Here is a 27,922-nt window from a genome sequence, read left to right as displayed (position 1 = left end):
GGAGGGGCGCGTGCGTTTTATTTTGAAAGTTTTGACCAGGTGCTGTGTTCCGTCTTGTGTCGCGAGCTCGACGTAAATGCAACAACAAGGGAAAGTTTATTCTCCAAACTGTTCAACCGGACCGTTCAAGTGGTCGGATAACTCTGTTTTTTCGGACGTTCAATAAATAAAACATATTTAAGAAGAGACATGGCGCTCACCGATGCTGACGTGCAGAAACAGGTAAAGAAGACAATGTCAACCATTAAGTTTAAATACATTTCTCACAGCGACAAACGTTATAACTTTATGTCGCTAACGTTTATCATAACAAGGGTAGCTAACGGGCTAAAGCGTGAACTAACGTGACTGTTGCGTGTAGTTTCTGAGTCATTATTATGTTAACTTTCGAGGTTGTTACTAAACTCACCAATGTATTGTGTAAAGTTTTGGTCATTTGACAGAAGTGTATTAGCTGTTGAAACAAACTGTCGGTAATGGCTACAAGTTAACATTAACGTTCATTGTCATATAAGTTAGTCAGGTTTTAGTTGTAATGTCTTCGATTAAATAAGAATTGTTAGTTAAGAATTGAGAATTGGTTTGTGCAAACGTTTGTAAAGTTGGCATGAACTTTATGGGACTTCTATGCAGTTGTGGATTAAGTAAATGAAAGCCATACTTGAGTGAAAATACAGGTATCTTACCAGAAAATTAGTCACCTATCAGTATTATACTTGAGTAAAAGGCTCAAAGTATCCAATGTTCACTGCACTTAGGTTTCAATAGTAATTTCATGATAAAAAATGCAAGCTACTTAAGTGTTGAAAGTAAAAGTACAATCATATGAAATGATTATTGAATTTTGAAGATTAGGACGTTTATTTCTTAACGTACACCAACTTAAAAATTAAGCCTACATTAAAAATGTGGTCTTATTTTGCAATTCAAAAGATTTTAAGAACAAAATCCACCTTTTCCTCTTGTCCCTTACTCCCTTCCTCAGTTCCTTCCCTATTTTGTAGTGAGTAACTAAAATGCTTAGGGGAAATGCATTGGAGTATAAGCACACTATTTATTAAGGAAATGAAGTGTAGTAAAAGTGAAAGTAGACAGAGGTATAAAAACTCAAGTATAGTACTGACTACCCCCAGAATGCTTAAATACTGGTTTGAAAACTATTACTTTGTTACATTGCACCACTGTCTGAATGTGAACTATTTTTCTGTTCATCTCCTGTGGCAGATCAAGCACATGATGGCCTTCATTGAGCAGGAGGCCAACGAGAAAGTCGAGGAAATCGATTCTAAGGTAACTGAAGTGTGTCTGTCAGGCTGTCTTGTGATTCTTGCTGCAGTGACCCAGTGTCTTACCCATCTGTTTACAGGCGGAGGAAGAGTTCAACATTGAGAAAGGTCGTCTTGTGCAGACCCAGAGGGTGAAAATCATGGAGTACTATGAGAAAAAAGAAAAGCATATTGAACAACATAAGAAAATGTGAGTTGATCATCATGTATTTCTAGTTAAGGAAAGAATACTATTGGTTGATTTGTTTGGACCACACACCCTCTTTAACTGTGAGCACTGCATATTCTGTACAGTGTCAGCAAATAGTATTAACCCACTGGATCTTTTCATCATCTTTTCATCATTTTATGGTTTGTAACACTGAATCACAGTTGATATAATAAGTTTTTTGACACTGATCAAAACAAAAAAAAAAACACATTTTGTAGAAAAGATATAATAATGACATAAGTTAGTAACTTTACCTCATCTTAAATACAGTCACATGTACTTGAAGTGACAGACAAAGATCAACCACTACACTAATATGAGAGGACTTATTGACCTGGAGATAATGCAACACCATAACAGGCTTGTTTTGTTTTTATTATTTGCAGTTCAGCTATTGTATAGGTTAACTGGTTTCTGTCAGTTTTGACAATGTTTATTTCACACTTCATCCAAATTCTTGGATTTGAGTAATAACAGTCTTGCATTTTATGATTCTTTGGCAGTTTTGACTGGTATTCAGAGCAACTGAAAGGCATGCGGGTGAACTAAAATACTAGCTGCATCAACATAGTTAATTAGTTCTTACTAGATTAATTGGTTTTTACTCCCACAAAGTCGTGCAGTCACTTTGATACTCTGTTATCTTGTTGTTCTGAGTTTTTCTTTGCTGTCTCCTTGTCACCTCAGTTCTGGTTGCCTTGGTAAAGTCAATGTGTCCTCATTACAGTTGACTGCAAATAAATATTTGTAACAGCGTCACCTTCATGGGCAGGAACGTTGCCATATCTGCCTCGTAAAATCTGTAAAAAAGCGTCTATAAAATATGTGTGTCGTGAGACTGTTTTATAGGTGTGCCGCAGTACATGTTCATGCCTGCAGAAAATTTATTCATTGACTTTTTCTTCTACTCTGACAGCCAGATGTCCAACTTGAGAAGTCAAGCAAGGCTAAAGGTGCTGAAGGCCCGTGACGACATGATCCAGGTTAGAGATCAGTGCTAATATTTTACACATTCACACATTCAGTTCATGTCACACAACTAAAACATAACCTTCTTAGTTTTTCAATCAGTATATTAGTAAAGGTATACAATATTTACAACTGCAATTAGGTGCATGAGTGCTTATGTTTTGCTCTATTCAACACTGAATTAAATTTCTACATTTATAGTTGGGTTCCACCACAGCAAAACTGTGAAAGTGAATGGACATTATATGAGTGTTCTCTTATCATGGGAAAAATAGTATTTACTTGTCACCATAGTCACACATTTGTGCAGTACTCACTCTCCACTTTATCATACAAAAGCGTTTAATTCCACAGTATTTAAATACAAGTGTTTATGACTTTAAAGTCATATGAATGAATCAGTAAAATCTCAGCTTTCTTCTTGTGTTCTTGTCTCAGGATTTGTTGAATGAGGCTCGTCAGAGACTTGCAGAGATTGCCAAGGACCCTGATAATTACTCCGTCCTGTTGCAAGGCCTGGTGCTTCAGGTAAAATCCGCAGCTGCTCACATGGGAGGGATGTTGGTTCTTCATGTTTTCTTAGTTTGTGCTTTTCACTTTTCAGGGATTATTTCAACTGCTGGAGCCCAAAGTTACCATTCGCTGCCGACAGCAGGATGTAGAAATGGTTCAGGTGAGGCTAAGCTGACTGCAATGACTATTTAGGCCATTTAGTTAAGTGAAGGGGATTACTAGAGCCTCTGCATTCGTAGTTTAACTCATGCTAGTGTTGTCTTTTATACTTCTTTTTTTGCTTAACAGGCTGCAGTTAATAATACCATCCCAATCTACAAAGAGGCAGTGAAGAGCAACATAGTCGTCAAAATCGACCAGGAACGCTTCCTTCCATCAGACATGTAAGACGATTTAATTAACTTTTACTAAAACTCTTAATCTTTGATTTTAAACGTACTCTTAAATGTTTTAAATAGTGACTATGACAGAAAAAGAAGAATAGTAGATTTACTTAAGCTGAGTTTGGGTCTCTCATGTTTACCGTAACTCTTCATTTAAACAGCTGCGGAGGAATTGATGTTTATAATGAAAATGGGAAGATCAAGGTTTCCAACACTTTGGAGAACAGGCTTGAACTTATGGCACAGCAGGTACAGTGACTTTGATAATATATATTATCTAAAAATCTTCCAATCTTTTTTGCACACACCTCTTTAACACATTAAATGTAGTTTCTGCTGTTTGCCTGTGGAGGGCAGCACAGCCCACTTGGCTTTCCAGTAAGCCTGATTGCCTAAAAGGTGAAAGAGTCAAATGTTTGCTACACACAAGTTAACTGTACTTAAGTTGGATGTCACTTCATTGGAACAATCATTTTAAGAATGGAGAAAAACTGATTTTTCTTTGTGCTAGTGCCTCACCTGTATTGTAGATACAGGTAAGGCAGGGATATTTATTGTTGTTTATTAGTTAGAATAATTACAGTTTTGCATTAGGAAATACTTAAACTTTGTTCATTTGTGTTTGGTGTTAAGAGAACCAGTTCTTGTCGCAGATAAACTCTGAGTTGTATCTTAGAGAATTTGTTGTCAGCATGTCCCAAAAGGTTTCTGCTTCCTACACACAGCTGCTGATGCAGACAAGAGCTTTGTCACTACATGGGTGTGCAGAAACAAAATACTTTTATTATAATCTAATAAACCTATTTATATCTACTCAAAGCAAAAACAAACATCTTTGTCAACAAGCATGCTCAGAAACTCTGATAAGTCCTCTCACTTTTTGCAAGTAAGAACATGTCTTTAAGTTTAACTTCTGCAATATTGTGTTACCAGCATCAGAACAGAAATTGTAGGAAAGTTTAAGTCTTTAACCTTTAGGGTCTGAGCCATACTCTATCATAAATTCTATCACAAACCCTCATGCATAAAGAGGTTTTGTGTGGATAGAAAATAAGCTGAGCAACTTTGTTTTGCAGATGGTAATAAAAATAGGTAAAAGGGGAAATGTAACCATTAGCTGTTAGGTGTGAAACAGTCACATAGCAATGTAGGTGACAGTGTTATTTTCATTGTTTGCTTCAGTCAGTAGAACCTCCATAGAGAGGCAAAATGTTTGAATCAGCTTGTTTTTTTGTTTGTCTTTTATAAAGTGAAAACTATGATATATCTTATTAATTAACCTCCCTTTATGTCCGTTAAAGAAAAAAAAAAGAAATGTTGAAGCTTTTGTGTTTGTCATGTTTCTCCACTAATTTACATCAGTTATGTATCCAGTATTTTTCAATTAGTGTCCTGCGTGTATTAATTTGTGTCCTGACTCTATACCTGACAGATGATGCCTGAAATCAGAGTGAACCTGTTTGGTGCCAATCCCAACCGCAAGTTCACGGATTAACAACGGATTTGAAGAGAGCAGTGAGGACATGGGTGGAATATATAAGGTGACCACTGACCATCACGATAGTGAGCAAGAACAAGTCTGCACACTCACCTACCAATCACCAGGATCAAAGAAAGCTCTGATTTACTTAATGGGATGCTACTGATGTGTTCATATATCTTATTATTTTTGTACTAACAAGTGCGCTTATAACAGTGTATAAGTGCCTTCTATTTTACCTCTGCAGGGAATGCTTGAAATTGCAATGGCATTGCATATATGTATTCATTCAGTTTTTTGGGGAAATCTGTTATGCTTTACGATTTGATTAATGTAATCAAAGCTACGTATTATTTATGTCACCAAAGATACATATTTTCCTCTCACATACTAAGTCTACAGGCCTTTTTGATCAGTCTAAAGTCTATGGCAGGTCGTGCCGAACTCAACTTTTGCTAGTTAAATGGTGCATAATCACTGTGCGAAGTAAGGCATAAGGGGCAAAGAGGTTGTATTTAGTCCCTTAATTAATCATAGGTGTGATCTGAGCATCAAGCAATCAGAGTGTCATCTCCCATTCCCTTTAAAAGTCAGGTGCATCTTCACTTGGTGCACTGCTATTTATATAGCATGTAGGGCAAATTTGAGAGGCAAGCAATTTTCTGCTGAGAGTCATTCACAAAGAGCAGTGATGTCACTGCAGTAAATATTGTGGGAAGTTTAAGAAGCAAAAGTAAAACCTGCAGTTACAAACTTGACAGAGAAAACAGACCTAAACTTTTAGTGAGGTTACCACAGCATCTCTATTAATGGGGAGTAAGACAGCAGCTCTGGACCCCGCTCTGCTCTCCTCATATTTTAGAGAATGTAATTAATATTTCCCTCATTTGTAACAAGCACAATGGGAGTGTGTAGTAAACCTGCCTACGTAGACGCATTTTACTATCAGAATAACGAACAAAAATACTGCGCCGTTGACTTTAAACCAGGTTTTTGTTAGTCAGTGGTGCAATTGTTTTCTGCTGCCTCAAAATTTCAATATGCCAACCATGCACCTAACTATACCTCATTTTAAAACCTACACACCTACACGCTCATGGGGGCACAAATGGACAGAAGTACATTTGCATCTCGCACAACATGAGTACTGCCTGTGAAAATGACAGCTGCGTCAGTCTGACACCAACAGTTGCCTGGCACACTACTTTGTGCCACTTGTAAGATAGGGCCTCACATGTGGACTTCAGCCTATAATCTGGCCGATTGACTGACATGTTCGAGAAACAGTTTTTTTTAACAGTTTGACTTTGTGTGTGTGTGTGTGTGTGTGTGTGTGTGTGTGTGTGTTAGTGTGTCTGTGCGTGTGTCTGTTTACCATCATTTTGAAGCACTTAACATACAAAAAACCAAAGAAATAAATGATATGCATGACACAGAGAAATCGGCATGATTGAGATCTTTATTTACAGCTTGTAAACAAACAGTTTACTCAGGCTAAGTTCACTCTACAATGAGGAAAATGTAGTAGCCTAGGTACACTAGCCACATCAAAATGTGTCTTGCATTAAAAATGTAAAAAAAAAAAATCCTTTAGTCCCACCCAGTGGACTTAAGTAATGGCAAACAGTTGGCTTGACAAGGTGCCATACTCCCTCCATGGGTCTAACAAATAGAATTGTCCTCGCTAAGTTGTACTCAAGTATCAATTCAATGTTTCAACACCACCAATTTCATTGAATTCCTTTCAGACCTACAGTTTTAATGCTTTAGAAACTATCAGCAATGATAAGGCTTTAATTGCATTTTTTAGTTATTGTGCGCACATGATTTAAAGCAATGCATTTTATGTGTAACTAAGAAGTAAAATGATACAATTCTCACAGGTTTTATTTAAAACCTGCCCAAGCTGTGTGGAGAAAAGGAAGTCAAGGCTATGAGACAGCGGCCCAACAGTCTAACCTGTGGCCTTTAGGCAGGAAGTGAGCTGTGTGTTAGGGTATATTATACACTAATGCTGGGATTAAAGCATTACCATCAGATTAACGAATGACCTTACAGTTTCTGGCAGCCAGCACCTCCCAATCCACTGAAGGAATCCAAGATTACAACTCAGACCTCACGGATGGAGTGGGAGGAACACATAACAGGGTAGGCAGAATGACATTAAGCCTCTTTTCTAGAGAAACACATCAAACATTGAAATCTAAATGATTGGCTTTTGAAGTCAGGCCAAAATAGCCAGTTCAGACTCTGACATCAAATGTATGCAATCTTCTGATAAAGACTGAAAAAGGGAATTTGTCACTTACGTAGGACGATGAAGAGTTCTTCGTCACGACCACACAGATGGTCAGATCAGTAGGCATTTAAGTTAGCAGCCTTGAGCAACATGCAGCAGCTCTCTCTTTACGACCAGACAGAATAATCTCTTTCAGGTGAAAGGTATAGCCCCAGACATATTGCAGCAAGCGCCGGGACAACCCAGGCAACTTGGGAGACATACCCTCAGATTAGTCACACACATACACAGGACCCTGTTTAACCTACAGAACCCTGATGACAGCATGTAATAGCTAGAGAAACATGATTAGTGTGAACCCATTGATCCACAAATTAGTAAATAGAGCCTCTTCATATCTCAGACCATTCCTCTTCCTTTGGTTAGCGGATTGTGGCCGTGTTTCCCCTCTCTCTGTATTCACCGTTCACTCAGTTGTGTCATTCATTCACTGCAGATTAAAGCAGCAGAGACAACACAACCACCGTCACCAATGCCAAGCACTGCTATCCCAGAAAACCTAGCACCATCTCCCCTACCCCTAGAAAATAGACACCCTGCGCAATGCCAAAAAGAGGGGCGATGACGAGAGCACGACACGTTGCACCCTTTAGGAATGCTGATGGGCCCTCCCGCGTCATGATCCGCCTGCAAAAGCACACAGACAAGAAGAAAGTGTGAAAAGGCTCCCTACACTTCTGAATATTAAGGTAACAAATGTTTTCTTACAGATTTAAATCTTACCGTGTACAGTCAATAATTCCTCTGTATGAGTCCTCCCCCTCACCTTTTTGCAAGGTCTGCAGGCGAGTCTTTATGACTGCATAGACATTTAAAACACAAAAGTGCACTGTCACTACATTATCTGAAAGATGTCCAAGTGTCCGTTAAAGCAAACAGTGTGGCCACAAAAGACAATGACAGGATAATGTTAAATCTGAATATGTATTGTGATAATAGCACAAAGAGAGGAGTGAAAAACTCGGTGAGGTGACACAATAGTGATACTCACATGTGATGACTTTGTTTGAAATTACTATATCTTATAATATCTTGAATGGTCTTTCATGCCTTTAGGTTTTAGAAAATCATCTTTACGAATATGTTATTTTGTTTGAAGGGTTTGTTTTGTACATGAAGAACAAAACGCTGTATGATATTTCAACCAGACTGATAACTGAGAAACCAGAGAGTAATAGATACCTCTGACGAACAGTTCAGAAAGAATAGAAGAAATCATCGGTCACTGGTAAAAGAAACTGGACGTTTAGCATCAAATATATGCAAATTTAAATAGAAACAGGTTACTGTTTCAGTGTCCAGTGCACAGTTATGCTTATAACACGCTAGAATTAACAGGCAACAGCTTTGGCAAAGCTATTCTTAAAGCTTAAAAAAATAGAAACAGAATGTTAGTCTCAGGTCAACACTGTTAGAATTGCATCAGGGAATATCAGTTGAACACATTATGGGCCAACAAATCACAGTTTAAATTTTTTTTAAAAAATTACCATTGTGGGACAACGAAAGTGTCTGAAATCCCAATGTGCATATGAATTGAGTATATTTTATCTATCGAGCAGAGTATGAGTTAACAAGGGAGTGACTTCAGACACAGCCAGTATTTCATTTACTGGTAGTGGTCATATCAGACCAAATAAGGCTGTAGTGCGAAAACCTTTGAGTGTATATAATTGACCAAGGTTGCATTTATATTGTATGAATGTGTTTCTTTCTCCCACTCACCATCCAGCGGTGTTACGGCCACAGCTGCCACTGAACCTGCAGTGCAGCCTGCCACAAAAGACTGCCAGAATGGCGCCCGGGCCTGTACATCACCCACTTTTTCAAGGCCCAGTGCATTTAGGTTGGCAAACAGCGGGAAGTAGATCATTGAGAAGGGTACATCCCTAAATAATATGATTTAAAAAATGGTTAGATTAAATGGGAGGGAAGGGAAAGAACCTAAAAAAGGGCTGTATTACAGATTAGGGAGAAAGAAAAGGGATGGGCTGAAATACAAAGTGGGAGAGGATGAAGTCATGGGAGGGAAGCAGGGAGAGAGAACATGACATGGCCCCGCTCCACTGCAGTATTAGCAGCCAGACATAGCTGCAGGAATCTATTGATCAGTGCTGATTGGCAGAGGTGTCAGGAAATACAACAAACGCAGTGTGAGTTATGCAATGTGAAATCAACTCATTAAAGCAGTGACGACAGAGGGGAGTCAAAAGAGGCTCAGAGAACACAAGCAACTGTGCACAGTCATGTTGGTGATATTTTTTTAGGTTTTTAGCTTGAGAGGAAAGTATAAACAGCATAGTATCGTGGACTAAGTGACACCAGTAAGATAAAAAAGATGATGAGTTCTAATATACAATAGAAAAAAAACTGTCTGGAATAGTTTGAATTGCATGTATTAGTAAGTATGTAGGCGAGTGTGTGTGATTATGTCTTTGTGTGTGTGACCTCATTAAGGTGGCTCCTGCCCCCCTGTAGAGGCCTGCCAGCCCACGAGTCTTCAGCAGCTCCACAGTGATGCTGGTGGCTGAGGGCCGAGGTGGAGGCCTTGGCTGCACTGGTGGAGGGGCCACCAATGATGGAGCTGGACCAGGAGCTGCAGCCTGAGCTGGAGTTCGAACAGGCCTCTGGGCAGCTGTTCAAACAAAAACTGTCTGAGGTTAGAAACACAAGAAGGTGAATAAAATCATGCACAATCATCATCACTATTAATGTACAAAGGATGGGCTGCCAACCTTTGATTTTTCCCATTTTTGAGAAAAAAGTAAATGGGAAGTTTGCAAAAAGGGGGATGCTTTCATCTTTCACATCATAAACAAAATGTGAACACTCACTGAATCTTATTTATCAAGAGGCATCGGCCTGTATATGACTAAAGTTATATCAAATCAACACCACTATAAACAGTAGGAAATGTGCCATTTTCAGACTTGATTTACTTCCAGAATAGGATTTTTCCAGGATTTCAGTGCATTGCATCATTTTTCACTGCCACAAATTTTGACACATTGCATTTTATTAATTGTACAAAGAAAAAAAATTGACAAGACAAAAAAATAGAGCATTAAAGCTACTTTTCTGAAAATAACTTTTTGTCATATTTGATTCACCAGAGTCAGGCTGTAGCGCGGCAGGGACAACCAAGAACCAATAAGAAAAGTTAGTGACCCAGCTGCTCTGTTGGAAACAGTCAACCGAATTACTAGGCAAAGCCCACTTGCCAGACTGACTTTCTTATTATACAGTTAAACAGTACACTAAAATATGTTTCTTACAGCATTTGAGGTGAGAAATAGGTGAATAATAGATGCATATTCGATCAGCATTGCCAAGTTCGGCAGTCTGACTGCAGTTCCCTACAGTGATCGATATGATTGATATAATTGATAGCAGCGTCAGAGACTCCTCAGATCTGATTGGTTGTTTTCATTCACATGCAGTAAGGCCATTAGAAATATAACCAGGCAATACAGTAGGCAGAGGAGCATGTCGTTGTTTTTTCGTAGATTTTATGTCTCAGTTAGTACTGAGTGAATACAGTTACCGTTTCAGCAAACATGAAAAAATGTAATCTTTTATAAAAGTTACAAACTATAGAGTTAAATCTAGTAACCAACTCACCAAGCCTCCCTGCATCCTGTAGCTGGATTTTAAGCATCTCCATGGGAGTGGTGACAACCACCTGACAGGTCCCAGCCCCACACCCTGCCAGTACCTCACCCCACAGAGGCAAATGCCTGAAAATGCAGTAAAGTGTCAGTGACAGATATGCAGAATTAAAAAAAAGTAAGATTTTGTAATAACAGGCCATTAATCCATATATTGATCATGAGAGCAAATACACAAGCTTGAGATTTTTAGGAAGAGTGTGTTTTCTTGCCAGATTTTGCTAAAGCAGTTCAGTACTAGGCAAATTATGTATATCAACACATATTCTTAAATTCTTTAAATGTGATCAATTTAAAGGTAGGCTATGCTTTTATGTAGCTTCAATATATGATGTATCATTAAGGGGCAATATTTAAATTACCCGTCCTTAGAGAGCTTCTGTCTGAAGACGTCATTGGCAGCCAGCTTGATGGCTTTCTCTGGCGTAACGAGAGTGAGGTTCACCGCTGCACCTGGAAAAGACAAACAGGCTGATGACAGTGACACACAACAGTTTCCACTGAGGTACACAAATAGAAGCAACCTACATGGCAGCTTATGGCTCACCGCAGTGGGCTAATAAGAGCCGACACTGGTTACTATGACAAAAAGAATGAGGGCTCTCAGGAGAAACAAACAGCGTAGGTGGCAAGATTAAGATTATAGTAAAGCACGGTTGTAGTGTTGTTTGTCACGGGGATTAGAAATGCAAAGAATACCTCTGTAGCATCCAAAATAGCCCTCTGAGCGTATCGTCTTTGCCAGGCAATCCAACCTTTAAAGACAAAAACAAAAGAAGACAATTGACATTTTATCATAACAATGTTCATAATGTTTCATTATTACCTCTACTGGAATACATCTGTGTAGCTAGAACAGTGACAGTAAGTTTTGACTTTGAAAATGAGACTGGGCATTGAAAACTGACAGTAGCACTGAAAAAAAGTTCAACCAAAAAATGACACACAGGCATGCAAAATGTATTTTGATATTATTTGCATTCTGGTTTTTCAATAACAATATTCTAATTTTGTTCTTCATGTAACTCATGTAACATCATGTACTAACTTAGTATGGATGTATTGTGTAAATTAGACTTTCCTCGCCCCCAGCCCTTAAACTTCTTGCTTCCATGCTGTAACAGTGACAGGAAGAAAAAAAGTTTTTAAAAAAGGGGTCAGCATAAAAAAGACACCCAAGAAAGAGTGACATGGAGAAAAAGAATATTGTCACTGAAAAACACACAATAAAAAAATCAAATTGAATTCAACTGATTTTTTTTTTCCCAATGACAATCTTATCTTTTTCAATGCCAAAACTTACTGTCACTTCTAGCTCCATAGACATTTCAGTCAAATCAATTTTATTATGTTTCATTTAAGAGCGCCATCACCGGCCTGACCTTTGCTCAAATACACTGCAACCTTCTGTTTTGTCCCAACAACAAACCAGACAGCCACTAGTGGTGTCTATGAACTGTATGAGCAGTTCTGTTGAAATCTTTCTCTTGGCAAGAAGCAGAAAAAAACAACCTTGTGACTGGGCCTTGCAGAAAATAAGCTATTTTTCCATCTCTGACTCATAGTGGAAAACCACAGTCTAAAATGTGCTGGTTAACGCAGCATGGCCACTCCCCAATCAGCCCACAATATTGGTGCCCACCAGATGTGCGCAGTTAGAAATTCAGGGTCCTTTAAGGACAGTGAGTCTGTCTCTGTCTAAAACTTCACCACAAACTCGGGTTATAGAATATGAAATAGTTTTAATGCACTGGTTTGAACATTTGTCTGGTTTTGGTTAAGTTAGTGTGGCGGTCCATCAAAACACACAGCCTATAAAGCTGTTTGTTCTCTAATCTGATCCCATGAGTAAGTTTTTTTTTAAAACTCACAAAAACACTGGGCCAAATATGGGGAGAGTGTGTTTAGCTGTGGTGCTCCACCCTCTGAGATTCAGGGGAAAAGTATGTGAGTTGTTTCATCTAAATAATTCTGCCTTGTGGCTCTAATTAGAGAGTGCTGTTAACCAGAATGCAAATTTAATTACTATTCATCGTCAGCAGATACTCTCAAATGCTTTACAGTTCATAGACTTGGACATTGGTTAGATTGGCATGCAGAAAAAAAATGTTGTCTGTAGCTCTTCCCTAATTTCAAAGATAAAGATTAATGTAGAGGTTTTTCCTCTACATTAAAAGTTCAAAAGTACTGTTCAGGGATGCTAAGACAAAAAAGCTGCAGTAATGCTAAAGCCCTTGTCTTTGTATGATCGGTATGTGTCCGATCAATGACAGTATCGGGTTAACTCAGGCCAGGGGAGCCCTACTCACATTCCTTTGTAGACTTGGACGCCCTGCTGGTTCTGTAGGCGGGTCTTGGCCAGGTCAATAGGAAATACACATGTCACACCAACCAGGCCTGCCACGCCCCCATTAATCAGCTTAGCTGGGAGGCTGCTAAGGGATCAACATAAACACACGCACACATGCATGCACAAACCCATTTAAGTGTATAGTCACCGACACAAGGCATGCAAATGACACATCCATTCATCAACAAAACACACACACACACACACACACACACACAAAGAGAGTGTAAAACATTAACCCAGCTGCAGCTTCCACATTGTAAATACAGTTTTATCTGTCTTTATTAGGCTAAACACGCATGATAAAGTTACAGTACTTACCTAACTTTCTTCTCCGACATCGTGCTTGTGTTTGGGCTCCAGGCCCAGGCCCACTACTCCTCCTCTTCTCCTCCTCCTCCTCCAGCTACCCCTCCTCTTCGTCTTCCTTTTCCTCTTCCTCTTCCCTCCCACAGTTAAGCACACAGCCTAAAGTTGTCACCACAGCTCAACCTTCACCTGCCAACCCACACCAAAAATGCAGCTCACTGATTCATTTAATGTAGCAGCAGTGGACCGCCTTCTTCTTTTTCTCCTTGGTACAGCAGGGGCGGATGCCTTTTTTTTCTGTCTCTGCCAAAACCACCAATGTTTGATCTGTGTCTTCTGGCCAGCCTTTCTGCTTTGTTGTACCTCACATCAAAACCCAAACTCTTCCTCACTGCCTGGAAACACAAAACACACGCAGTCAGTTAAATGGATGGATTAAATCATTTGAAAGAGCACAAGTGAGATGTTTGTCTTTCTCAAAGCAAGTTAAAAAAGACATTTGTGATGACGTTAAAAGGCAGAGGGAGTGCATCTTTTTGACGGAAGATTGACACACCTCATATTAGCTAAAAGAGTCCATCAAATCCAGATTCAGTCATTCATAAATGTGAATAGCAGCATATTATCTCAGGACCACACTGAGAAAGAACATCTTGAGTCTCTCTAATCTGCCAGCTAAAAGGGATAAGAGTATTTGATCTAGCAAGGAGGGCAGAACTGAAAATGAGGCGCTTACCGATATTCTTGTTCTGCATTTGGAGTCCAGCATTTAACAAAAGGCCGAAAGGGAGATTTCAATGTAAGTTGGAAAATTAATCTGATAAGTTTTTTTTTTCTTTATTTGTTCTGGAGGTGCAATAGTTTGAAGTCCAGATAATATAAATGCGATTGTACTCTCTTCTTGGGTTCACAGCTATTGCTTTTGCTTACTATGTTCTCTGTTTCTTCAATTCTTTTTCTGCCTTTTCCCCCCCTGACTTCCCCCTGCCCTCAGCTCCTTAATTAATCTCTCTCTTAATCTCTCCACCTCCATTCCGCCTCTATTTTTACCACTGTAAACCGTCACTGCATCCTCGCCTGTCCTCTCCTCTCCGAATGGAAACAAACACTTTTTGCTTTGTTCATCCTCTCATCTTGATTTGTATAACTTACCATCGCCTCAACTTTTTTATCTCCAAATATTTTTTTTCTATTTACGTCCCTTTTATACTCTGTCTTTTCGGTTGCTGGATCCTGGTCACATTCTACACATGCCTTTCACTAAACCTCTTTCTGTGAAACTTTCTTTCAGCTCGGCTCCATTCACGCACAGTAGTGACCCTGCCAAAACACAGACAAGGGTGCCTCACCCCAAGCCAACCTCCAGCTCTCAGACCTCCATTTCCCCCAAAAAACTGCACTGGAACACCCCGATCACACAGTTCACACAGCACAAGTCCCCCATGAGACAGCTTTAAATAATAATTTAAAAAAACTTCACTTTCTTCCATCACAGAGATATAGCAGTGGGGAACGGGGGTCTTACCTCTGTCGGTGCATCCCACAGACAGGATCAAGCTGTCCACTTTCTTTTCACTTCAACAATGCGTGCAGCAATGGTAGTCAAGCGAGAGCGATCTGAGAGAGCCAGCCGCCACTCAGGGGCCGTTGCACAAACACCAGCATTGTCCTACTGCCTAAGTCCCTCCCTCTCGTGGTGACTCCCTGTGTGACACAGCCCCGGCAACTCAGCTCAGCACTAACACAACTCGACATAAACTCATGCTGCAGCCACAACGCACGCAACAGACAGGCAGGAACAAAAAGCCAGAGTTATAACTCAGTGTGTAGTTTTTCTAAGAATAAAAATATACAACACAAAACAGCAACGAGAAAGCCTGCCCATCAATAATGAGCTCTCTATTCAACAGTCCAGGTATTACATAATACCTCTGGGCACATTGAATTCCACAAATGTTCGCAGACTTACAATTAACACCAAGGTAACAGTGATACACTGATATGGTTTGCACCGTTTCGGGCATTTTATTTATTTATATTAGGAACAGTGTAAAACTGAATAATTACAGAATTAAAAAATTATGTAAGGACGTCAACAAAGAGAGTAAGTGACTACCACAGTGACCACTCGTGCCCCTAAACTGTTTTTTCATGACCATTGATTGATGTATCGATTCCTGCTGATGGAAAAACAATTACTATCAGTGATCATTTCACTCATTAGCAGGGGAAATCTTTCAGTAAAGATGGTGTTTTCTAGGTTAGCTTTCACATTTGAAGCACTTGCTCACACCATACTCTGTTAAAAAAAAAGGTTATATGTGGTCTTATTTAAAAAAAAGTGATTATAGCCTATACATCAATATGTAGCTTTAACATTGCTGAAAGCGTGCCTGTCTCTGTTTCCAATCTACAGGGTTAGCAGCCAGCACAGACCTGTCCACGCCACGTTTGCACTTGAAGAATATTCTTAACATTCAGACTGAAGGTAAGGAAAAGAAATCATCATTAAAGGATAAAATGATAAATTGTTTTAAATTATTGGCAGGAGAAATATAGAAGAATAAACCTGAAGAAATGTTTTTAAAAATGCTTGAAACAAAAGCATCAGTCCTTTACACTCGTGAATATGTAGATCAGAGATACCAGTTAGCTTCTCTCATGAGTCCCAAGTAAGGGCACAAAAGGACTTTTTAAAATGTCATTTTATTGAACAGTAATATGCAAAATGTAGCCCCTAAGTCAAAGGGACCATTCAACCCAAAATCAAATATTCATATTTTTCCTCTCATCTGTAGTGCTACTTGTCAATCTAGATTGTTGTAGTGTGAGTTGCAGAGTGTTAGAGATATCAGCAGAAGAGATGTCTGCCTTCTCTCAAATATAATGGAAGTAGATGGCACTCGGCTTGTGATGGTCAAAGCACCAAAACTATATATATTTGAAAAATTCAACAGCAGTGTCTCTTTCCAGAAATCATGACAGGGTCACTTAAATAATTCATAGGTCTTGCTGTGAGCAGTTTCATGTAGGAACTGTTTTCTTTCCAGTGAACTACACCTGCCAACTGTATCTCTGCGCACAAGGAGGCCTGTGTCCACTGCTGGCTTACATAGCACCACTGAGGAGGACACACATGCCTCTTCTCCAGGAGTAGATGCAGTTCTTCTTCTGCGCTGTGACATGGTTGGTGGGTGTATACTGTAGAGAGAAAATAGTTCCCACATGATACTGCTAAGAGGAAAAATAAGTATTCTTGTTTTGGTGAACAGTACATTTTATTCAGAACAAAAAAGCATACCAGGTAGACAGACCAATCTGCCCTTTCACATTGGCATACACATATTTTATTGCGTTGCTGATTATATCCAGTGTGTTACTATACTATGAGATCACATTTTTACAATTAAAAGCTCTATTGGGGAAATAAAACAGTAAACCTGGTGATTGGGGAGTCCTACAGTGATGAAAGAAGTATTCAGATGCCTAACTTAAGTAAAAGTAGCAATACCAAAAATTAGTACAAAAAATTTTAAAAAAAGTAAAATTACAGAAATGTTATCAGGGAAATAGACATTAGGAATCAAAAGGAAAAATACTCAATATACAGAGTGAAACCTGTCTTTGTTATGTCTTTGTTTATTATTGATATGTTACCAGTGATGCATTTAACCCCATCAAAACCTGAGCAAATTGGTTTGAAATCTTTTAAAAACATGGGAGAACACAATGAGCAGCTTACTAGGAAATCACCTGAAATAAGCTGAAAATAAATTTTAAAAAATGCAACACGAAAATGCCCCAGAGAAATTGCTGAAGAAATCTATTTTATTATTTATTTTCTTAATTTTCTTAATTTTCAGGACATTTTCCCCTATTTTTGGATATTTTTTGAATAATCTTCCTCTCTTTTTATAAAAATCTTTTTAGAAGTAATTTTCTTGTCACCTTTTACTAATTTCTTGCAATGTATGGGACATTTATTTCCCAGTTTGTCATTGTCTTTTTTCCCTGTGTTTTTTAAGAAATCAAACCAATTTGTTCTGGCTTCAAAGGGTCAAATGGCTTGTGAAAGGCATCTGAACACAGCACAAGAACACTGATTCTGATCCAGGTTTCAAGGGGTTAAGTATGAGCAGCATTACATGTTGTAGCAAATCATAAAAGTATAGTATTATTAGTATAAAATAGTATGTCAAAATTGTACAAAAAAATTGTAAAAATACTGCACGTGAGTAAATGTACCTACTTAAATTGCACAACTGGTGTTCTACTCTAGAGACGTGAGTTACAAAGCAGGACAGAAAAACTGTAATGCTGGGGGTTGATTTTGGGTCACTGTGTGTGAATGAGTTTCTCTCAAACTCCAATGTCTTATGAGTCTGGTGTACTGAAACATTAAAAAATGATCATCAGCATAATTGTAACTAGGAGTGACTGTGAATCTGATCAGGGTGGTTTCCTGTGTTCTGCCTAATCCATAAAGATATGCAGTTGTTTGCATTCTCAGAAAGGGTTAACCACAGCTCCATTTACCAGCTCTGTCTGTGCAAATGATCTAAGTGGACAGCTCTTCTGTGGAGTGTTGTATTTCAATGAGCCACCAACATTGCTAGGGTTACAGCGCATAATAATAAGATCAACTCCACGATCTTAAAGGAGAATAAACAGTAATGATGAGATGAATGAATTACTAATTAAATATAGTAGGGAGCCTTTTTGATTAACTTAGATTCAAGGTGAAAAAGTTGAAGGATAATAAGCTAGTATTTAAAGATACAGTACAAACATGGGTCCACAAATTTCCTTCTAGCTCCCAATTAGACTCATTTATTTTTGAGTTTGAAAGTCATTAAAATTGTCCATGTAACTCACTTTTACACAAAGAATCGCTGGATTGCTCTGTTGCCTAGCAACATCACAACCTTACATGGGACTGATGTTCCCATGGGACCGAAAGAGTGTGCTGTCACCGCACTGACAGCACTGCGATGGCTGACCACCACTGCCCTGCTGACAACTGCTGTCACATTATTGTACCGTAGACTGTGGAGGAGTGTGCAGGTTTACAATCCACATGTTATTTATTGCTCTGACTAACACTCCCTCATCAGACTGGAGGGATTTATGAATGAGTGAATGATGTCATGAGTAGTAGTCTTAAGTTTTATTGAAAAGCTGTGTCGTCTCTGCCCTCCATAGCACATGGGATGTATTGCAGTTGCAGACAAACATAAGTCAGTTTATCCACTCTTTAGCTTTACCAGGCCTGAGGTTGGTGATGTTGGCGGATCGGTTGGTGTTCAAGACTTTGATCTACGGCAAAATGTCTCATAACGCCATGATATTTGCTGTGGATATTCATGTTTCCTTGGCAATGAAGGCTACTGTATTTGGTAAAACAGAAAAAATCCATACACTAGCATATGCTCCCAAAAGATTTATTCAATACCTCCACATGTGTGATGTTTCGGGCTATTGCTCTTCCTCAGACATCCTTATTTTCCTTGTCTGAGGAAGGGCAATTGCCCTAAACGTCACACGTGTGGAGGCACTGAATAAATCTTTTAGGAGCATACACTAGTGTGTGGACTTTTTCTGTTATTTCATATTTGTTTTTGCTTGGTCCAGCACCTAGTTTTCATGGCTTTTGAATGTGCGCACTGCTTGAACTTTTCTCTGTTGTATTTGGTGACAGCATGACCTTTCATTTAGCACTAATAACACTGCTATGCCATCAGATTCACTGATCCACTCGTCTGAACCCAGATCATTTTGTTAGACAGCACTTCCCACCACCATTATCAAACTGAATATCTTTTCAAAGAATGGCGTTCATCCCCACAGTAGAGTTCAGAGACTTGTAGAATATGTATTATGTATTACTAGGTTTTAGATGGTAATCAAGAAACATGAAAACGGCTGTTTATTTGATTTTTTTAAATGTTGAACCTTCTAAAGCTCTAAACTCTTCAAAATACACTTTGTCTGTTCAAACCTACCATTGCATAAAAAGCATCGATGTTTTATTTGGAATTGTGTTATGATGGAAACAACTTGGATCTACGTTTGATTGTTGCCAGCAAACGCAAAGATAACAAAAGGCAGCAATGATGCTCTATGAAATTTGATGAGATCTATGAAACAAAGATGGACTTGGGATAGTATTTATATAATAGGTTCCCAAGATAATGAACTTGGCCCATGTTGGGGAAATTATGAGCTCTTGCACCACCCTTAGGCCGAAATGTTAACTTGCACATACACTTGTACTTAATCAAATAATTATTTCAGTGCCATTAACTGTGCTGATAACATTTGTTTTTCCAAGACGATAACACCTGATCTAAAGTAACCCATAGCCTTTACTCTAGTGCCACCCTCAGGACCAACATTAAATTTTTTTTACCTAACTAAAAAAAAATGAATAACTTAACAATCACTAGGTGTAATACAGATGAAGCTTCTAGAGGTTTCTTCTTTGAATGGGCTTCAAGTTGTGGACTGTAAAGTCTTGTTATTGTCTTATGACAAGTTTTGTACCTTTTGTCCTATATGTATTTATTGGGGTAAATTGATTTAAGTCTTTATTTCAAAACGTGTGAAATACAACAAAAACAGTAGTTAAAACATGTGAACAAAAAACCCCCACAATTTACATGTACAAAAAGGAGCACGAAAAGTGTAAACTTATTTAATCCTACCCCTTTATTCAAATATTTAATTATTATTAATAACACCCTTAATCTTGTCATATATGTTCCTTTGTACACACATACAGATCTATATCTAAATATCGACTATTCTGATCATATTATTAACTACTTGTTATACATCTGTGGTCATTTAAATGCATAGGCCTACACAATACCGCGTTTTTGAATCAATACATAATAGATATTGGAGGAGCATGTTTTATAAAGACAGTTACTTGATCAGAACATACGCATAGGTTGTTTTACTGATACCGTTGGCTGTTTGCCTCACGTGTTTACTACATTGGTGTTTGTTTATTTATTTCCAGTGGCAAACACCTGGCCTAGAATAGGGCAAAGGGCTGATATAATATGCTGTTTACAAATATCAAGAAAATAAAATAGGATATAATGTGAGATATTTGTATGGGCATGTATCTCTCGATGCAGCCCTGCAGGGCAGAGTAGTGTCCGCTTGTCACTGACTGTCACTGATTATCACTGCCCTCTAATAGCATGCATTTTCCACATATTGCAAAAGGGGGAGCTCATGTGTAGTAAATTGCACAAAACTTCCAGCGCGACATTGTTTACAAAATCTAAATGTAGTTGGGAATTGACTGTACGCGACAATGATAACCACAACGAGTTTTAAGAGTTTAGGATTGTTTGAAAACGGACTTGATTAAATTTTAGGGTTGTTAGGTAAAAAGCGCTGACAGTAGGAAATAGGAAATGCGCTCATATATGCCAGATAATGAGAACTAAAATCTTATCACGCAACACGCGAAAAGAAAAGCACGCAGATGCTGCTTGCAGAAGTTACCTGCTCATACCTGTCTTATTTTCAGGTTTTTATTCATTCACCATTCAGAAGCATTCCCTTTAAACGGCGGCCGCAATATCAAGCCAAAGGGGTACTTTTGATTATAGACTTTTGCTCCCATACAAACAGACAAATCGAATTGTCATTGTGTTTAACTGTTACGAATATCTTATGCATACTACTGTATATTATTAACATGCTCGTCGCTATATCAACTAATAATGCTTACATATAGTTTTATACATATGGCTCAGTCGTCGCTCCCCCCTCCTTGTCGTACGGTGGTATGGTCCTCCCCATCTGTTCCGCTCCGGTGAGACTCTGATTGAAACAGATTGTAGCGCTCCTCCGATCGCAATGGCAACTGTTCGGACAGGACGACACCAGCAACTTTTGTCGCATTTTTAATATTAGAGAGACATTATAAGTCGCTAAAGGAACTACTTTCTAATGTGAGAAACAAACGTTACACAATTTATCTAGTCCGAAAATGTCCCAGGGATGTACCGTTTCTGTGGAAGAGATCCAGTCTTGGTGGGAAGTCCCCGCCATAGCCCACTTCTGCTCGCTGTTCAGGACAGCATTCAACCTTCCAGACTTTGAAATAGAGGTAAATGCAACCTGTCGATGCTTTGAGCAACACGAGTGTCTTTAATTTTGGAAATGAAAAGTTGTTTGTGTCAGCTTTTTTGCCCACAAGGTATGTGGAGCGCATTTTGTGTAACTAGCTATCCGGTTCACCAGCTTAGCAGTGTCCTCTGAACTTCTCATTCGTTACTAAGGCAATCATGTTAGGTAACGAGTTAGCCAGCTCGTTAGCACAGCTAAAAGCTAGCTCTAACTGCTAATTGCTGGTCCTCAAAGTTGTGAATTGTTGGCTGTATTTGGCAGTTATGATCCAGTTTTACGGTCTGATATCCATAGTAACGTTGCGTGTCGCTTAAATGTGATATCCAAGTATTCTCTGGTGTTTTGAGGTGTAACTTTAGATAAAGGTGCTGTTGTATAAACCATGTGCCACTCGTTTGTTTTCATTTGGTCATGTTTAAGATGAAGAGCATACTTGGTTCCGCTTAATAGAATAAAAAAGGAAATGGCAGGATGATAACAACATGCTTGGAGAAATGACGTGACAAAATGAGAAGAAAGTTGTTTGAGTAATAACCTTATTAGATTAGGTTTAGATATTTATTTATAGGGTAAAAAGTCATGCAATAACTTGAATTGCTGTCCTGCTCATCGGTGAACTATGCTGCTATGTTTTGTGTCTTTTTTCTGGCATGTAAAGTTAAGTTCATGGCGTGTGGTTCGAGTTTATTGTCTTGCAGTTGCAAGCCATCTGGCTTGGGTAGCCATAGGGACGCAGATGCTGTTCAGGCATTGTTTGCTCGCTCAAGTCCTGTTTTGTTGCAAGAAGCGATGGTCTAAACGTTTGTTTACGAGTACAATAAGTTAAAGAGGAACTATCATCCGCCCACTCGGTGTTCCGGTACAGAATAAACGAAATTCATCACACAGCGATTACATAATTTAACTTTATTACTCGACTCGACCCCCCTTGTTCCTTGAGATGTATTCAGAGTTCAGAAAAAAGCTAATTCCAACATGTATTTATTGAATATTACAACACATTTAATGTAGATGGTTGAGATCATCGAGAAATTATTGCACTTTAAAGACACTGGTAAGGTCAACATCACGCATCAACAGTCTCCATCACTCATTCATCCCCACCCCCTTCGGCAGAGAAACACAGGCAGGCATCGCTTTGTTATTAAAGGAGGTGCAAGCCAGATGGGGGATCGCATTGCGCCTAGTTTACATGGAAGTTGAGGGTGCTGTTCCATTTCTCTGTAGGAAAGGGTTGGATCAACGCGCATTTTTGTTAAAGCCAATAATTACTCATTCATTTGCAACAAACCGATCGTTTGATCGCACTGACTTTAACTTTAGAAATGCTCTTGTTGAGCAAACATGGTTTGGAGCGTCCGGTTTCACACGAGGGTCGTAGTGCTGCTTCTCAGTGCAAATGATGTATCCGTCTTTAAACGCATCACTAAGCAGATCACATGTGCGGGTACACCCCCTCAGCTGGATTTCGAGGAAATATTGAGATTGATGCAGTAGTCGTATACTTTGACATCTCAATCAGATACACAAGTGTTCAAGGTCACAACTCCTCGGGTTCTCAGTATTATGATCTGCAGTTATAATAATAGTTCGATGCTATTCGATGTTACTGCTTTAGGTCTTTGATTCAACTATTTTTGGTGGGAAAACAAGAAGTAGAGCATTTATTTCAGAGTTTATCTCACCTTGTTGCATATTTGTGGTTTCAAAAGCAAGTCTTAATCACTGAGTGATTTTTGGCATTTCTCTATTTGGACATGGTTTAATTATGAATGATATCAAAATGTCTATGACATTCTTGGATCCAAAATCTATAATTTGAATTTCATATTCTAACGTATAGGCTTGAAAGGTGACTTTTTTGGTGAGCATGAGTGTGTGAAATCTACTAAATATTTGGATACAATACTTCTTTTAAGTAAGCAAAACATCATTATAACTAATCTAGATGGACCACCGCATTTCTGTGTGAAAGAGCAAACTTGAAAGAAAAAAAAAGGAAAACTACATGGTGAATGTTAGATTCTCAAAACATAGACCTTGATTTTGGTATCACTGCTATTCATTTGCATCACTTGGCAAAAATAGTGATATTTTATTACAGAATTGTGCATTAAGTGACTGTTGTGTCAGAAACAAATTCTCACTAACTAAAGCATATGGTGTCAGCTTTAACAAACTCTGTCTTGGTGTGTGCTGAATGGCTCATCAATATATAAAAGAAGATTTCTTTTCTTTTGCTTGATTTCCTATGTCTCTTAGTGCAGTATTTCTGTGTTGAACAAAGCAGGGTTTGCATGTACAAGTCCAGTGTCTTAAATTCTGTTATGCTTTGTGTTACGGGTGAGTGGAAGGTTAAATCAATTTCGATAGTTATGTCTACATGGACGGAGATTTTTATTCTAGTAATAATTACAATAAGAACCCAATTAGCATTTAAGCCCTGGGTAGCCGATTAGTTCAGAATAAACTGGCACATTCTGAAAATTGTCATGTAAATTCTACTATTTTTTTTTTCTTGCTTTGATTTTTAAAAAATATTCCTATACATCCAAGTATGTTTGTCAACTTAAGTGAAATGATGACGTGTTGTATTGGACTGCCATAGGGATGTTTTGCACCTGAGATGACCATATGATCTGTCAGTCAGACAAGATTGTCCCTGGAGCTCTGCTTTTACACCTGTGCGCACCATTTGGTGCGTAAAGTGGGCTTTTGGGTAGGTGTTGTGTCAGAAAATTATAATTTTAATGTATAAAAATAACCAAATAATTGTACTCCCCTTGCAGGTGAAATCATCATCATTATCAAACCATCGTCTATGCAGGGAGTCTATGCATTAGTGGGCTAAAAGCATGTATAACATATGATAGCAATCACAATAATACGATAAATTCCATAAAAACAAATAATTCGTAGCAATATGTGTCAAAACTTATAAATAGAAACAGCAAAAAATAAGATGAAAAAGTTAAATGGCAAACACGTCTCCCATTATTGAAGGATACATAACACCATCAACAGAAAAAACAACAATAAAATGTTGAAAATAAAAATGATGAAAACTATCATGTCTGTAAATTAACCAAAGCTGGAGCACTGTACTATAACCATATTATTTAGCATACACTTAAAATGATCTACTGGCACAAACCGGTCTGATTCAGTACCTCATGTAACTTGTTCCATTTATTTGTTGCAAAACTAATAGCTAATCTGCAAAGCTCAGTGCTGATCTGATGATTTTCAAGGGATAAAAATTCCTGTGAGCATGTGTGATGAGAAATAGGTTTGATTTTTTAAAGAGAAGCTAGGTAGATGGGTAACTTTCCGAATGATGCCTTATAATCAAAAAGGGGGCAGTGCCTTTCCCCTCTGTCTGTGAGAAAAAGAGTATGTTGTCTTCTACAAAAAGATAAGGTCATGCTAACCACCTTGGTCCAACCCTCCGTCTTCCACTCTGCCGATACCTGGAAACTCTGCACACATTATTGCACTTAAGATATGACGCCATTCAGATATCGCTCACATAGTCCTGTCACGTAGTCATGTCCTATTAGTCCAGTTAATGTCGCTCTGTGGCTTTACAAACTCAAATATTCACACATACTTCGGGCACTAGAGTAAAGTAGAACAGTAGCCAACGATAATTTGTTCCAGAATTAAAACATTTGGATTCAACACATTCACTTTCTGAGGGCTTTGTGTTTGTAGAAATAAGAGAAAACTGTCAGGCAGACATGTTTGTTTTGCTTAATGCCACATACCAGCAACAAGACGAGCTGGCCCGGGCACTGTCGTAAGCGTAGCACTTAAGGCTGACTCACTCTCAGTTACCTTTACCTTTGCCGTGACCTGCATAGCTGAGGTTGACGAAAATTGAAGAGCTACTAGTATGTAACAGTCAATCAATATAAATTTGTCTCCTGACAGTCTTTCATCTTGAAGTTCCTCCATAGGTGATTTTTGCTGTGCCTATGTAAGAATAGTTGGGTAATGTCAGTCAGGTCCAGCTGCAATCCTATCTCTGTATGTATAGGGTGAAATACCCAAGAATCAGCGGTGGAAAAGGGGACAGGGGAGGGGGCAGGAAGTAGCTGTCATTGGTCATGACAGAGTGGGGGGTGTCGAGTGATTTCACTCTGTGGGCTTCAGTGTCAACAGTCTCTGACATACTATCAGTCCTTCTTTGTGGACATTGCCTCTTATATTGGTTGTGGTTGTCCTGTGTCAGTTCTTGCCACACTACTCTGTGTAGTAGACAACATGGGTCAGCACTGTAGCTGCTGAGGGAACCACGCAGCTCTGCATGCCACAGTATTTCTATGTATATCCTGGTTAGACATTTATTCTGGTGTTGCCCTCTGGTATCATCTGTGGGAGAGGAGTAATAAGAGTGTGGGGCTGCATACTTCACACCATTAATTTGTTGTGGAGCTCAATTGTTTAGAGTGACCACACTGGGGTCTTGTTGCCTATTTCATCACATTAGTAACAACATTGAAAGCATATTTATGATTCAGAGTCTGAAGCGGGATTGCCTGCACATGGTTCTCAACATGGAGGTTGCTGAGCTGATGGCTAGAGTGGTGCTAGCTTTAGAAACACTGCTAACAATGGGAACAGACTGTGCTGACAGAGCCAACCATGTCCGCTTTTACATAGAGATTGCAATATAGGGACGTAACAAAGTCCCTTCCTTACACCTCCTTTGCACTTCTACACAGAACTAAACAGTGGCAGCATCATGCCACCCCAGTGTGTGATTTTAGACCCCATGCTGGCATCCCAGAAGCAAAAGAGGCGTGATGGATGTGACATGTAGCACAACAGCGTCAGCCTCTAATGTGACATGTAACGTGCGTGTTAGCAACGCTTTATACACAATAACAATGGCATAACATGGCAATATCAATAATTTATCATCCCTGTTATTCAGCGGCTGATCTCATTTTCTGCTTAGAATGGTAAGGAGTTTCCAAATCTCATCATTTTCCCAATTTGTGGACATTTTTCGGCTGCTTTTTTCTCTTTGAGTTAGCTGCTGACTTCTAGGAACTGCTTTTTAAATCTCCATACGTGTCATCAAAACATCGCACCTGATCTAAGATCCTGTCCTGCCGGCTGTCACTTTGACAGAGACATGGATTCAGTGCTGTTACTACCTCCACTGCCAGCTTAAAGGCAAGACAACTTTGTCCCCTCAATTCAGTGATTGTGCCTTTAATAGAGAACAATAAGGCAGAATAACAAATATTGAATTGTTAAAAGGGATTTTGTCAACCAAGAAGGAAATTAGAGCTTTAGTGCTATGCTTTGGCAACCACTGCGTCCCGATATTAGCGGTAACTGTTATGTTTACGTTCTGAATCATGTCACATAAAGCTCTTTTAACAACTAGTGAAATAGAGTATGTTTTGGGGCTTTTAGGGATCTTTTTTGTTCTGTGCAAGCTGAAATGTAATAAGTATGAAGAACTCCGGATAGCCGAGGCAACTGACTAAATGTCAACTGTATTGATGTCACCAAAACACCTGTTTCTTTTTCTTGTTATGGAGACTTTTTAATGAATAGGCACATTTGAGACACAATGTTTTGTACCTTTTGAAACTGCTACCAAGGTGGATATTGATAAACTCAGTGAGCGAGTCAGACAGTGCTGCTGTGGTGATGTTGGGGCAGCTCTTTTCTTTCTACGGTGCTGGTCAGTGATAATGGAGACTCCCCCAATCTCCTTGGCTAGCCTTACAAAACAGCCCATTGCACATTGTTCCTTGGCTGATACACTTCACTGTCGCTGGTTTCCACTTTCCTCTGCCTGCAGGCAGTGAGTTGGGAAAGCAGTGTGTGTGTTTGTGTGTGTGTGTGTAGATGAGAGTTGAGTGGGTGAGATGGAGAGGAGATGGAGAAAGAATGAGTGGGAGGGAAGGGGAAAGAGGGGAAGTGGAGAAAAGTGTCCTAGAGATGGAGAGGGAGTGGATGAGGAAGTGAAAGTGCATTAGTGTGAAAGAGTGAAAGAGTGATCTGGAGGAAGGAGGCCCAGGGTCAACATGCCTGTCCTCTTTGCCTGGCTTTTTGTCTCTGTGGCGTATGTTTAATTTCTCGGCTATGTGTCTGTGAAATGATGCCTAAAATCTCACAGCCAACAGGCGCTGCAGGCCCCTGTAGCTGGATCCTCTATGATGTGCCCTTCGTTGCCAGACATAGTCCTTCATGCCAAGGACCTCCGTCCCTGTCATCTTCCCACTCCGTGCTCTGCTGCCAGCCTGTTTGGCACATCATTGTGAATTAATTCCATATATC

General features: G+C 39.1%; 3 protein-coding genes across 4 annotated transcripts in view; 2 read left to right on the top strand and 1 right to left on the bottom strand.

Moving 5' to 3' along the window:
* Nucleotides 1-77: 77 nt before the first annotated feature.
* Nucleotides 78-7,655, top strand: atp6v1e1a (ATPase H+ transporting V1 subunit E1a). Its single transcript, XM_042495867.1, has 10 exons — nucleotides 78-222; nucleotides 1,225-1,290; nucleotides 1,367-1,476; nucleotides 2,414-2,480; nucleotides 2,905-2,994; nucleotides 3,071-3,139; nucleotides 3,268-3,362; nucleotides 3,524-3,611; nucleotides 4,795-4,903; nucleotides 7,578-7,655. Exons 1-9 carry the CDS (start codon nucleotides 190-192, stop codon nucleotides 4,855-4,857), a joined length of 681 nt encoding a protein of 226 aa, XP_042351801.1. The 5' UTR covers nucleotides 78-189; the 3' UTR covers nucleotides 4,858-4,903; nucleotides 7,578-7,655.
* Nucleotides 6,284-15,192, bottom strand: slc25a18 (solute carrier family 25 member 18). 2 transcript variants are annotated; one of them, XM_042495866.1, is made up of 10 exons: nucleotides 14,994-15,192; nucleotides 13,481-13,863; nucleotides 13,119-13,241; nucleotides 11,509-11,564; nucleotides 11,172-11,262; nucleotides 10,763-10,878; nucleotides 9,590-9,776; nucleotides 8,867-9,030; nucleotides 7,865-7,940; nucleotides 6,284-7,768 (listed from the first exon to the last, which is right to left on the bottom strand). In XM_042495866.1, exons 2-10 carry the CDS (start codon nucleotides 13,498-13,500, stop codon nucleotides 7,627-7,629), a joined length of 975 nt encoding a protein of 324 aa, XP_042351800.1. In that variant the 5' UTR covers nucleotides 13,501-13,863; nucleotides 14,994-15,192; the 3' UTR covers nucleotides 6,284-7,626. The 2 variants fall into 2 exon arrangements, with proteins under 2 accessions (XP_042351800.1, XP_042351798.1); XM_042495864.1 differs by having other exon boundaries at nucleotides 13,119-13,244; nucleotides 14,994-15,189.
* A 6,132-nt stretch (nucleotides 15,193-21,324) lies between these two features.
* LOC121950080 (cat eye syndrome critical region protein 2) overlaps nucleotides 21,325-27,922 on the top strand; it is a 43,525-nt gene continuing 36,927 nt past the window's right edge. The window contains exon 1 of the mRNA XM_042495992.1: nucleotides 21,325-21,599. Within this exon, the coding sequence (XP_042351926.1) occupies nucleotides 21,480-21,599 (120 nt within the window). The 5' untranslated portion in view covers nucleotides 21,325-21,479. The remainder of the gene's footprint in view (nucleotides 21,600-27,922) is intronic.

This window comes from Plectropomus leopardus, chromosome 11 (genome assembly GCF_008729295.1).
Source record: "Plectropomus leopardus isolate mb chromosome 11, YSFRI_Pleo_2.0, whole genome shotgun sequence".
In the NCBI taxonomy this organism is placed as follows: domain Eukaryota; kingdom Metazoa; phylum Chordata; class Actinopteri; order Perciformes; family Serranidae; genus Plectropomus; species Plectropomus leopardus.
Note: the sequence above shows the minus strand (reverse complement) of the source record. Positions and strands in the feature narration are given on the sequence as shown.

Coding starts and splice junctions, on each gene's coding strand:
- atp6v1e1a (XM_042495867.1), top strand. CDS start 190: ATGGCGCTCACCGATGCTGACGTGCAGAAACAG. Junction 3,140..3,267: donor AGGATGTAGAAATGGTTCAG/GTGAGGCTAAGC, acceptor TTTGCTTAACAG/GCTGCAGTTAATAATACCAT. Junction 3,363..3,523: donor CGCTTCCTTCCATCAGACAT/GTAAGACGATTT, acceptor TCATTTAAACAG/CTGCGGAGGAATTGATGTTT.
- slc25a18 (XM_042495864.1), bottom strand. CDS start 13,500: ATGTCGGAGAAGAAAGTTAG. Junction 9,031..9,589: donor GCAGGAGCCACCTTAATGAG/GTCACACACACA, acceptor CATATTATTTAG/GGATGTACCCTTCTCAATGA. Junction 7,941..8,866: donor GGCCGTAACACCGCTGGATG/GTGAGTGGGAGA, acceptor ATGTCTATGCAG/TCATAAAGACTCGCCTGCAG.